General features: G+C 37.7%; 1 protein-coding gene across 2 annotated transcripts; it reads left to right on the plus strand.

Moving 5' to 3' along the window:
- The first annotated feature begins 280 nt into the window (after window positions 1–280).
- Window positions 281–3972, plus strand: Prp25 (acidic proline-rich protein 25). 2 transcript variants are annotated; one of them, XM_087659884.1, is made up of 3 exons: window positions 281–373; window positions 1998–2623; window positions 3036–3972. In XM_087659884.1, the coding sequence occupies exons 1-2, from the start codon at window positions 310–312 to the stop codon at window positions 2603–2605; spliced, it is 672 nt and encodes a 223-aa protein (XP_087516010.1). In that variant the 5' UTR covers window positions 281–309; the 3' UTR covers window positions 2606–2623; window positions 3036–3972. The 2 variants fall into 2 exon arrangements, with proteins under 2 accessions (XP_087516010.1, XP_087516011.1); XM_087659885.1 differs by having other exon boundaries at window positions 281–367.
- Window positions 3973–12782: the final 8810 nt, after the last annotated feature.

Here is a 12782-nt window from a genome sequence, read left to right on the forward strand (position 1 = left end):
TGAGATATGCCTATACTGATGATCCTATGACTTCAATATCTGGTCTATTCTCTTGAACATGATTTCTTTCAAATTCAATATAATCCTTGTTGTACCATCGAGAAAGGCAGCACTGACACCTGTTCTTTACCTCATCCTGCTGGGCAAATGTCCCAGTGTGGAGTCAGGGATGCAAGATTTCCTGCTCTGTTAAGTATGAAATAGCATAGAATGGAATTCAAAGGTGCCATTCTTCTGGTGTGACTTATAAAGGCAGAGCCCTGCTTATTCCAGCACAGACTTGGGAGAAACACCAGAGCCTCCTCCAAGATGCTGGTGGTCCTGTTCACAGCGGTCTTGCTGACCCTGAGCTATGCTCAGGAACCAGGTGATGGTATGAGAATATGGTTGTGGGCACCATGATTCTTCTTAAAATACAGGAGACAGCACTGCAGGACAGGAGGGAGATGGGACAGAGAACAAGTTATGAGAGATAAATGAAAACACAGAGTCTTTGGCTTTGAAAAATGGATAGTCTCAGTTTTGAAGACACTATGGTAGTTAAAATAAACTATGTGTGCCAGTAACCTTGGTGTGCAGTACATTAAGGGATGATGACAGAATGAAAAACATACCAGAGCCGTTCTTAGGATGGCAAATGAAGTAATACAACTGAAACTTTTGCATAGAGAAATAGAATCCTCCCAATTTTCATTTTTCCACACCCATTTTATATTTAACGGTGTTACCATTTTTTGTTCAATCATTTACTCAGATGTTTATCCTTTTCTTGAAAAGACATCAAATTAAACATAAGAACTAATTAAAGAAGAAGATATAAAAGTTATAAATTATATAGAGATAAAAGGATCAGGATTGAGAAAGAGATGATAGATAGATAGATAGATAGATAGATAGATAGATAGATAGATAGATAGATAGATAGATAGACAGATAGATAATGACATATCTGTGTAACCAATGAGATTCAAGAGGCAATGGAGAGGACCAAAAGTGAAGTTTATTTTGTGAGTTAGTGGTTGACACGCAGAATAGTGGTCAGCATTGGATGCTACCAATTGCTGCTAGCTGGTCATTTCACAGACTTTGGCTAAAACTTCCCTTAAAATTGACAGATCCTGGCTAAAATCTCTTACCGCCTGTAGGATGCTAGTTGCTTTTCTGACCTCACTTTTGAGTCTATCCTATGCTTTATTTCCCAATGGCCAACTGTGAACACTCTTTCCCAATAATATCAAGCAAGCACCAATGAATCTTCAATCTTGTTACTTGCCTGTTAGCAAGGAGGATATTTTCTATTAATTCTTCTATTAATTACTTATATTTCTAATCCACAATGTCATTTCTCCTTTTAAGAACTAATGAATGTAAATTTGAAAAATTTCAGGCAAAAAAATCTCCAACTTTTACACTACAGAGCATTATCTGGGAGAGCAATTAATTTGGAATAAGCCAGAGGGCAGGTCTCACTGAAAATAGGAGCAATTTAACGTTTCCATCACAAAGGTGTGGTGGCTAGGAAATAAAACTCAGATGCAGTGTTCTGATTTTAACTCCTCTATGGTAAGAAAAGGTCCTCAGTGTCTACACACAACGTCCTGTTGCCTGCGTTTTAGTTTATTTCAGCAAGAAATGCACAAGAAAAGCACAGTGTCTCTTTTCTCTCTGACTCTATACACAAAATAGGAAAAATGTATGGAGCCCAAAGATTATAACCTGTGCTGGATTTCTTCATTTAATACTGTGTAAGGTTACATTTGGACTTGATTTTTACCATGAAACATAGTGATTTGATTTAGATTCACAAAAGTCAGTTTGTTCTCACAATGCAACTGGCAACCGAACCACCATGGATAAGATGATTTCTTTGTTTTATTTTTGTCTAAGGACAATGACTCTTATCATTGTGGAAAGCATATTTAGCATTGATGCATGCATTCCAAAGACCATGTGTTATGTATAACTAAGTTCATTGATCATTTTCTTTATTCGTTTAGAACTTCAGATCCTAGACCAGACACCAAATCAGAAACCACCTCCACCAGGATTCCCACCAAGACCACCTGCTAATGGGAGCCAGCAAGGCCCACCCCCACAAGGAGGCCCACAACAGAGCCCCCTGCAGCCTGGAAAGCCCCAAGACCCACCCCCACAAGGAAGCCCACAGCAGAAACCACCTCAGCCTGGAAAGCCCCAAGGCCCACCCCCACCAGGAGGCCCACAGAAGAAACCCCCTCAGCCTGGAAAGCCCCAAGGCCCACCCCCACCAGGAGGCCCACAGAAGAAACCCCCTCAGCCTGGAAAGCCCCAAGGCCCAACCCCACCAGGAGGCCCTCAGCAGAAACCACCTCAGGCTGGAAAGCCCCAAGGCCCACCCCCACCAGGAGGCCCTCAGCAGAAACCCCCTCAGCCTGGAAACCAACAAGGCCCACCCCCACCAGGAGGCCCACAGCAGAAACCACCTCAGCCTGGAAAGCCCCAAGGCCCACCCCCACCAGGAGGCCCACAGCAGAGACCTCCTCAGCCTGGAAACCAGCAAAGCCCACCACAAGGTCCCCAATTCGGCAGACCACAGGGATCTTTCCAGAGTTTGGGTCCTCAGTAAACCAGAAGCCTCTGAAAGGTATGACTCATATTTTTCATCTTGCTGTGTTGCAGACAACTGAACTCTATTTTTTCAGGGTAGAAAGTAACCAGCCTAATATGTAGAAATGACATTATCCTTAACCCAAAAACATATATCTGTATTAAATATTTAATGATATTTCCATGAGAGAATATATGACTTTGGAAGAATATGTCCTCCAAATTTTGTCTTCCACAGTTATTGCCATGTCGTATATGTTTCTGGCAAGAAGAGCCCTTTTCTTCCTAAGGTCCTTTACCTCATGGCTGGGACTCATGAATTCATAAGGATACACAGATCTCATCATGTTCTTCATTCTTGTGTTTGTTTTCTATCTGCATGTTCTTATTGCTTATTATTGACATGTCATGTTCTCTCTGTAACCTGTCTCCATTATTTTTTATTTCAGAAAGTGAGTAAGAAGTTCTCTCCCTCCTGTTTTTCTACTGTCACGGCAGGGTCAGAACTGGAGATTCACAACATTAATAAAATGATCAACCTGCAACTTCTGATTGCTGTCTTTTTTTTTCTGGATGGAATTTCAGGACTGAAAATAATCCATGTGCTCAATCCAGTCTTATGGTTTGCTCTTGCAATTTAGTTCAGCAATTGTCCATAATCCAGTTACCTGGCACAAGTATTCTCCTGCTTTCCCTTGCCTGGTCTCTAAAACATAATGGGTTGTAAAATTTATTTACATTTTAAAATAACAGGCTGATAATTTGGTATATTATAGCATTGTAGTATACTTGAGCTGAACCCAGATCAAAGTATAGACCTTAGCATATCCTTCGGAATATTTAAAAAGTTTAGACAGATTTGTTTGAAGGGACACAAGCCAGCTTGATCTTTGTGAGTGTGGCTTGCCCTTCTCCCACATAATTCTACCATGCTAAAAGTTGTTATATTACATCCCGAAAGCTTCCCCTGCCAAAGCCATATTTTGTCATTTCCTTCTGTGAGTACCAAAGTCCACCTATCAATTTATTGAAGTCCAGAAGAAAAAGCTCCTTCAGTTCTCCTATCATGCACAAACATGTCACTGTATCCTAACTCATTCTACCATAGACCTTGTGAATTCTCCTCTTAAAAATATCACTTTCATGGTCATTTACTGCTCCTTTTCTGCCTGAATCAAAAGCATCATTTTAATCCTCTCTTAATAGTTTATTAAAAGATGATCTGTCCATGAAAACTGGTATGGTTTCATGGGTAAGCTTTTTTTCTAATCTGGCATCCAAAGAACCCTCTAATTCTCCTTTCTTGCTGCTGTGACTCTGATTGATAATAATGGTATTCAGAGCTTTTCATTTTCTGTAGAAATATAAAATCCATTTCTCTAATGTAAAACTTGTCTGGCTTATATTCTTATGTTGGCATATCCTGTTAATATATTGGCTGATTCAATTCCACTGTTTTATTTTGCTTTATAACCCCTAAGCCTGGAAACCCACAGGGCCTACACCCACCAGGAGGCCCACAGCAGAGACCCCCTCAGCCTGGAAATCCCCAAGGCCCACCCTCCCAAGGAGGCCCACAGCAGAGACCTCCTCAGCCTGGAAAGCCACAAGGCCCACCCCCACCAGGAGGCCCTTAGCAGAGACCCCCTAAACCTGGAAACCCACAAGGCCCACCCCCACCAGGCGGCTCTCAGAGACCTCCTCAGCCTGGAAACCAGCAACACACACCACAAGGTCCCCAATTCAGCAGACCACAGGGCCCTTTCCAGGGCTTGGGTCCTCAGTAAACCAGAAATCTTTGAGAGGTATGACTCATATATTTCATCTTGCTGTGTTGCAGACAACTGAACTCCTCTATTTTTTCAGGGTATAGAAATTAACCAACCTAAATATGTAGACATGACCTTATCCTGGACCCAATAACAAATTTATTTGTATTAAATATTTAATGATCTTTCCATGAAAGAACATATGACTTTGGAGGAATATGTCCTCCAAATTTTGTCTCCCACAATTTTGCCATGCCTCCCATGTTTCTGCCAAGAAGACCCCTTTTCTTCCTAAGATCCTTTACCTTATGGCCAGGACTCATGAATTCCTTAGGATACACAGATCTCATCATATTCTTCATTCTTGTTTTTGTTTTTTTTTCTTATTGCTTATTATGTACATGTTGTGCTCTCTCTGTAACCTGTCTCCATTATGTTTTATTTCAGAAAGTGAGTAAGATCTTTCCTTCATGTTTTTTCTGCTGGCACAGCAGGGTCAGACTGGAGATTCACAACATTAATAAAGTGATCAGCCTGCAACTTCTGATTGCTGTCTTTTTTTCTGGATGGTATTTCAGGACTGAAAATAATCCATAAGCTCAGTACACTTGCTTTATTACCCAGTATCTCTCCACCACTGTTATTCCTTCCTCATTAGTATTTAGAAAAAAATTTTTGATAACACACACTAGTTTATTCCACATATACATACTAAATCACCAACATAAATTTAATTAAAATGAACCTTTACGGAAAAAAACTGAAAGTCTATGAATTTTTCTATTAATTCCAACACTTTTGAAGCTTAATAGATGGAAAATAATAAACATTCTCCAGAAAGGAGATTTAATTATACCTCCTAATTTATGACTACCATAAGATTAGAAATTACACTATTAAACACACAGTACAAGCTCTTGAGATCATGCATAATTATTTCACTGAAAATTTTTAAACTTAATTTTACATACTCCTTAAATTTTGCAAATTGAAACAAATTATTTACATAATGATATATACAATTACTAATTACACATACAGATATAAGTTGGATGTTTCAAGTACTAGAGCTGTCTTAGACCAAGGCATAAAATACCAAGAATTCCCGGCAGACAATTTATTACATAATACTTTTAAGTTGTCTTTAACATACATCCTGGCTTAACCACCTCCTCTGGTAACAAACTAAATGAAACAGTCCTTACTTCCTGTCAGAATTTTGCTCAGGAAGAATCATCATGATGGGTTATTTTCTGTGCCAATTTGACTGGAGCACCAGGTACCCAGATATTTGGTAAAGTATTCTGGAAGTGACTATGACAATGCCTCTTTTTTTTGTTTTTTTCTCCTTCTTTATTAACTTGGATATTTCTTATTTACATTTGGATGGTTATTCCCTTTCCTGGCTTCCAGGCCAACATCCCACTAACCCCTCCCCCTTCCTTTCTTTATGGGTGTTCTCCTCCCCATCCTCCCCATATTACCACACTCCCCGCAACAATCATGTTCACTGGGGGTTCAGCCTTGGCAGGAACAAGGGCTTTCCCTTCCACTGGTGCTCTTACTAGGCTATTCATTGCTACCAATGAAGTTGGAGCCCAGGGTCAGTCCATGTATAGTCTTTGAGTAGTGGCTTAGTCCCTGGAAGCTCTGGTTGGTTGGCATTTTTGTTCATATGGAGTCTCAAGCCCCTCCAAGCTCTTTCAAACCCTTGTCTGATTCCTTCAATGGGGGTCCCATTCTCAGTTCAGTGATTTGCTGCAGGCATTTGCCTATGTATTTGCCATATTCTGGCTTTGTCTCTCAGCAGAGATCTATATCCGGTTCTTGTCATCCTGCACTACTTTGCTTCATTCATCTTATCTAGTTTGTTGGCTGTATGTGTATGAACCACATGTGAGGCAGGCTCTGAATGGGTGTTACTTCTGCCTCTGTTTGAATCTTTGCCTCCCTTTTTCCTCCCAAGAGTATTCTTGTTCCCCTTTTAAAGAAGGAGTGAAGCACTCGCATTTTGGTCATCCTTCTTGAGTTTCATGTGTTCTATGCATCTAGGGTAATTCGAGCATTTGGGCTAATATCCACTTATCAATGAGTGCATACCATGTATGTTTTTCTGTGATTTGGTTACCTGACGCAGTATGATATTTTCTAGTTCCATCCATTTGCCTATGAATTTCATAAAGTCATAGTTTTTGATAGCTGAGTAGTATTCCATTGTGTAGATGTACCACATTTTCTGTATCCATTGCTCTGTTGAAGGGCATCTGTGTTGTTTCCAGGTTCTGGTTATTATAAATAAGGCTGCTATGAACATAGTGGAGTATGCATCTTTGTTATATGCTGGGGCATCTTTTGGGTATATGCCCAAGAGAGGTATAGCTGGATCCTCAGGTAGTTCAATATCCAATTTTCTGAGGAACCTCCAGACTGATTTCCAGAATGGTTGTAGCAGTCTGTAATCCCACCAACAATGGAGGAGTGTTCCTCTTTGTCCACATCCTTGCCAGCATATGTTGTCACCTGAGTTTTTGATCTTAGCCATTCTCACTGATGTGAGGTGGAATCTCAGGGTTGTTTTGATATGCATTTGCCTTATAACTAAAGATGTTGAACATTTATTGAGCTGTTTCTCAGCCATTTGGCATTCCTCAGCTGTGAATACTTTATTTAGATCTGAACCCAATTTTTTAATAGAGTTATTTTTCTCCCTGCAGTCTAACTTCATGAGATTTTTGGATATTTTGGATATAAGCCCTCTAACAGTTGTAGGATTGGTAAAGATCTTTTCCCAATGTTTTGTTTGCTGTTCTGTCCTAACAACCGTGGCCTTTGCCTTACAGAAGCTTTGCGGTTTTATGAGATATCATTTGTAGATTCTTGATCTTAGAGCATAAGCCATTAGTGTTTTGTTCAGTAAATTTTCTCCAGTGCCCATGTGTTTGATACGCTTCCCCACTTTTTCTTCTATTAATTTGCGTGTATCCGGTTTGATGTGGAGGTCCTTGATCCACATGGACTTAAGCTTTGTACAGGGTGATAAGCATGGATCGATCTGCATGCTTCTACATGCTGACCTCCAGTTGAACCAGCACCATTTGCTGAAAACACCATCTTTTTTCCATTGGATGGTTTCATTCCTTTGTCAAATATCAAGTGACCCTAGGTGTGTGGGTTCATTTCTGGGTCTTCAATTCTATTCCACTGGTCTATCTGTCTGTCTCTGTACAAATATCATGCAGTTTTAACACTATTGCCTGTAATACTGTTTGAGTTCAGGGATAGTGATTCTCCTGGAAGTACTTTTATTGTTGAGCATAGTTTTAGCTATCCTGGGCTTTTTGTTACTCCAGATGAATTTGTAAATTGTTCTGTTCAACTCTCTGAAGAATTGGATTGCTATTTTGATGGGGATTTCATTGAATCTGTTAATCTTGCCAAGATACAATCTACTGGAAGGGGTTGTACAATAATTGACTTTTTAAATATATTTCAACTCATTACATGATTCTTTGAAATCTTGATTCATGTATATAATGCCTCTGATTGTGCTCATTTAGTAGTCTTTCCTAATTTCCTCCCATCACTGTTAACTATCCCTCCTCCCTAAAATGTCCCTTCCTTAGGATGAGAACTTTATGCTATCTTTTGTTACACTATGAGTTTCATTATAGACGTTATATCACAATTTGTTCAGTACTCTTCGGTGGAGGCAGGTGCACTTTCTTTGTTGTATACAAAGCAATAATTCCTTCCCATTCCCTAAAATCCCTCAGTATCCCCTGAACTCATAACACCTGTGGTTACCTGCAAAATATTCACCCAAGATTGAGCTAGTTAAAATGTGTGGTGGAAGTTTCACAATCCTGAATCCTTGATGAATGCTATGTGTGTGGAGATTAGTTTACTTGGTTTACTTTAGCTGCTGCTAACTTGTGTATTCTGCAGTGGATGGCCTTACATCTTCTAGAATACAGACAATACCTATTGAAATGAGTGGAATATAAAAGTATAATAATGTGTTGACCTGATATTTGAAAAGGGACATGTTGAGGATCTGGAGATAATGACTGCAAGAGAGTAGTCATGAAAACCATCATAATAGATCTATAGGTTCATGAACATCTCAACAAATTAATAAAAATTATTACATCTGCTCCACATTTTCACTTTACATATTTTCTCTTAGTTAGTCAACTGCCATGTCCCTCTTTAATACATTCCCTTTCAAGCCTCTGGTTCTCTCCATGTACTCTAACTTAAACACAACATTCATTTTGAGGCCATGAACTGCTTAAAAGAGCAGACTGACATCTGACTCCCTGTGCTTGTTTATTTCACTCAGTTTAACTTTTATCAGTTGTATGTCTGTATTGCTAATGTCATAATTTTAGTTTTCTCTAGTTCTGAATATATTTATATTGCATCTACCCACCAAACTTTTATTACTCATTCAGAATTTGATGGATGTTTAGTCAGTTTCCATTTTCCTGCCTTTGTATGATGGTAGCAATAGACATGTGTGTGTGTATCTCCATCACAGGTTATAAAATCCTTTATTTCTATGCCCAAAACTGTTTTAGTTTTGGTGTATGATGACTTTTAGCTTTTTTAGAAACCATCACAGAAATGTCTATTTTCTTTAATCACTCTGGTGAGAGTTGAACTTTGAAACAGAGGTACTGCCTGTTTTGTGGGTCTTTAAATTTTTTCCATGATCTCCAGAAGTAACAAACAATAATAATTTAATTTGTAATAATTAAGTACCCTCCAGTTGTATTTCTATGGATTCTCTTTGTTGTACCGATTTTTACAATTTCATATATTATTTCAGTATACTTGTATTTTTCTTATTACTGTCACTAGCAAATCCACCTATTTTCAATGTGTTTTGCACTATAATCATTTGTACAATACTTACTCTTTTGTCCTATTTCTTATTTGGGAGTCTAGAGGATTCTCTCTAGCTTTATAACACAATTGTTGTCTAATGTGGCCCCAGCAATTCTTTCAGCTTCAACAGACAACCGTTCCATATGAATCAGATCATCATATGGCTTACAATCTGCTAAACATTTTTCTCTTATCATATAAACTTATACATTTCATACTGTTATGTTTTCTGAATCTCTGAAAGAAGATCCAAGTCACAGATATTATGCCAAAATAAAGACCATTCCTTCTACCAAAACAAAGAGCTTGCTGGGGTCATCAACACATCAAAATGATGATGACCCCAGAAAAATTCGAGCAGGACTTCTTGTATGGAACCATAGGAAACTCTCCAGAAGGATAAGATAATCACTAGTGTGATTCATAGAGGCCAAATCCCTGACATTGTTTTATTTATTATCTTTGGAGTAGGTAATCTAAAACCTCACTGGTGGGTATAGAAATGCACTAGACAGACTGCAATTCTGAGTCATGAATGAATAACCACAGATTGGGATTTCCAGAACAGATGGTCTATCCTGAGACAAGATATCTCCCTATCCTGTGGCTCTCTTCAAACTGTTCCTGTTGTGGGGGCAGATGTTACTGTCATGTTACATTTTGAGGTCTGAAGCTTGTACAGATTGCTTATGGCCTAGTTTCATGGTCTGTTCCTGGAGTGGATGAGCTGTATCCTAGTTTCTAATCAGAGACATGTACAGAACTGGAAAGACTGCTTCAATATCTTGGTCTCTCAACAGCCATGTATTTTTCTCATTGTGAAAGAGAGTCTAACTCTGCATCTCAGTAAACAATCTTTGTTAAATTGCCAATTCCTGCTTTACCTTGATCACTGAAGTGACTTTTAACAGGAAAATGAATAGCAATACTGTCAACAAACATGGGCTTCCAATCAGTCAATCACAGCAAGTCATTTTGGCCATGGAGGAGCATTAGAGTAATATCTTCCCCATAATTAAGCATTTGAAGACATAGTTGAGAAATATACATGAACTTCTTAATAATTAAATTTGATTTCATTTTTTGTATAAAATTTGTTTATTCCATGTTGGAATTGTCCCATGATTCTTAAGTTAATATATACACAAAATCATTATATATTTTAACATATATTTATATATAAGGAATAAAAGGTATTAGTGTATACTCCTTATATTACTTACATAATTATATGATAGCAATCTTTGTATAGGATATATAATGCCTATCTATAATCTTTGTACATACATAAGTATATTTGATGTGTACAAACACACACACACACACACACACACACAGTCTTAGAGAAGTCTGACAGAAAACATTTGGAAGGTGTTTACCTTGGGCCGTTTCTTCTTTATAACCACCTTTGTATGAATATGATAGGGGGTGATGATATTGATCATAATATTGCTGCTATTATATCCTTCAGTCTACCATGAGATCAGTGAGCCTCAGAGCAAATCTTTCATAAAAGTTGTCAATGGTATCAGTTGCTAGATTTCCATGATCTACATACTTACTGGCATCATCCATTTTTTTACAGGATAATTAATTGAAAATTATTTGGTAATACCATGATATAAATTAAAATAAAATAAAATATTAAACAAAGTATGTATAAGTAATTTATCTCTAATTTATTATTCTAGTCTCCATGCAAATAACTGCTTGACAAAGATCTACCAAAAGCATCTAAACATCAACTTTCCTTGCACTTGGACAGTATTGGTGTTTTACCATTTACAAATCCTCTGAATACCCCAGAATTGCAAACATCACACACACTTGCAGAAGCCACGTGCAGCTGCCAGACTCATACCTCTGCTGGAGCATGAGGTAAATCATAGTCACCTGCTATGAACAATATGGAGCAGCCTCATGTCACAAACATGGAATTACAAAGAAAACACATTTTTATAATATTTCTGTGTTTTCCATTTACAGAAAACTTTAGTGGAATTTTGGCCATAATGATCAACATTCTGTCTTGAATGAATCACTCTGACAGTTCTATGAAAGATGGAGGGAGCTCCTCTTTGAAGGCAGACGTTTTATAATACCCATTTGGAGCCTGCTATAATCTGGGGAGAGAAATATTGCAGAAAAAGAGACAGAGAAATGTTGATCCTAAGGGATGGAGTTGTGGACATTACATAAAGCAAGTGGGTGCACATTCTAGAAATTGTCAAGCAGAAAGTGTAGCAGGCAGCTATTGAAGTACAACATGGGACACAATAACCCCTCAATCTTGCACTATAGGAGAATTTGGATGTCATTACCAATGAATGCTCTGAGGGGCTTTCAAAGATGGCATTTTCCTCCATAATCTTTTTGTTCCTACAGAAATCCATAAGGTCAAAACCTCAGATAGGACAACGATTAGACTTAAGATTCTTTAAAATTCTTTGTCAAAAATTAGGAATCTGTTTTATTGTTAATGGAAGCTGGATTGCATTTCATCTTTCATTTTTTGTTTCCCTATTTGAACCATTTGAAACTATAAAACTATTTTGTACCAGTATAAGACCAATATTTTTTATTCATTTATATCAGCTATTAAAACATTTGCGAAACTGAAATAGTTTTGTAACCTTTATTACATAATTTTAAAAGGACTAATTTTTAAATTACAAAACAGAAAGATGTTTATACTATAAAGGTGGCAATTGAATTTTAAAGGGAATATCTATAACAGTATCTAACCAATTAATAACCTCTCAAAGGATATCAAGCTGGATGATAAAAATCTAGCAAACAGCTGTTTTATATACATATACACAGAAACATGTCTATGTAATAATGAAAGAAGTCACTAATTTTAACATGAATATGGAGGAAGTGGAGGGAATAAAGACAAATGAGATATGATCTAATCTTAATTACAAAATAAGAATGATTTTGAAACTTTCTATGTTTAAATAAAATGATACATGAATACTGATTTTATAATCACTCTGTATTAAAGTCCAGATATATGGCTCAAAGTATTCCTTATATTTCTATCAGTAGATATATCTTTAAAGTAAACATTCTGAGTGTAGTACATACAATACTTTCATTTTAAGATCCAGCACTTCCTAGCCATGGGCATACATTTAAAAACTAATTATTTTACTTATTACAATTGTTGCTCCCCTTAGAATTTCCTCTCCACTTCATTTTCTTAAAAAAATTGTTTTGGATATTTTAAGTATTTATATTACAAATGTTACCCCCTTTCTTCCACTCTCATACCCCTTAACCTCTCAACCTATTTCAATGAGGATGTTCCCACTCCCACCCACACACTCTTACCCTAACGCTCTGGCCTTACCCTATATTACAAAAATGAGTCTCCACAGAACCAAGGGCTTTTCCTCCTATGATGCTGGATAATGCCATCCTCTGCTACATATGGGCTGGATGCAGGGGTTCCTCCATTTGTACTCAATGGTTAGTGATTTAGACCCTGGAAACTTTGGGGTCTGGTTGGTTGGTATTGTTATTCTTCCTATG

This window comes from Rattus norvegicus, chromosome 4, assembly GCF_021556685.1.
Source record: "Rattus norvegicus strain SHRSP/BbbUtx chromosome 4, alternate assembly SHRSP_T2T, whole genome shotgun sequence".
NCBI lineage: Eukaryota > Metazoa > Chordata > Mammalia > Rodentia > Muridae > Rattus > Rattus norvegicus.

Excerpts from the sequence above, each read along its gene's own strand:
- Prp25 (XM_087659884.1), top strand. The coding sequence starts at position 310 with ATGCTGGTGGTCCTGTTCACAGCGGTCTTGCTGACCCTGAGCTATGCT. Across the intron at positions 374-1,997 it reads TGCTCAGGAACCAGGTGATG|AACTTCAGATCCTAGACCAG; the intron begins GTATGAGAATAT and ends TTATTCGTTTAG.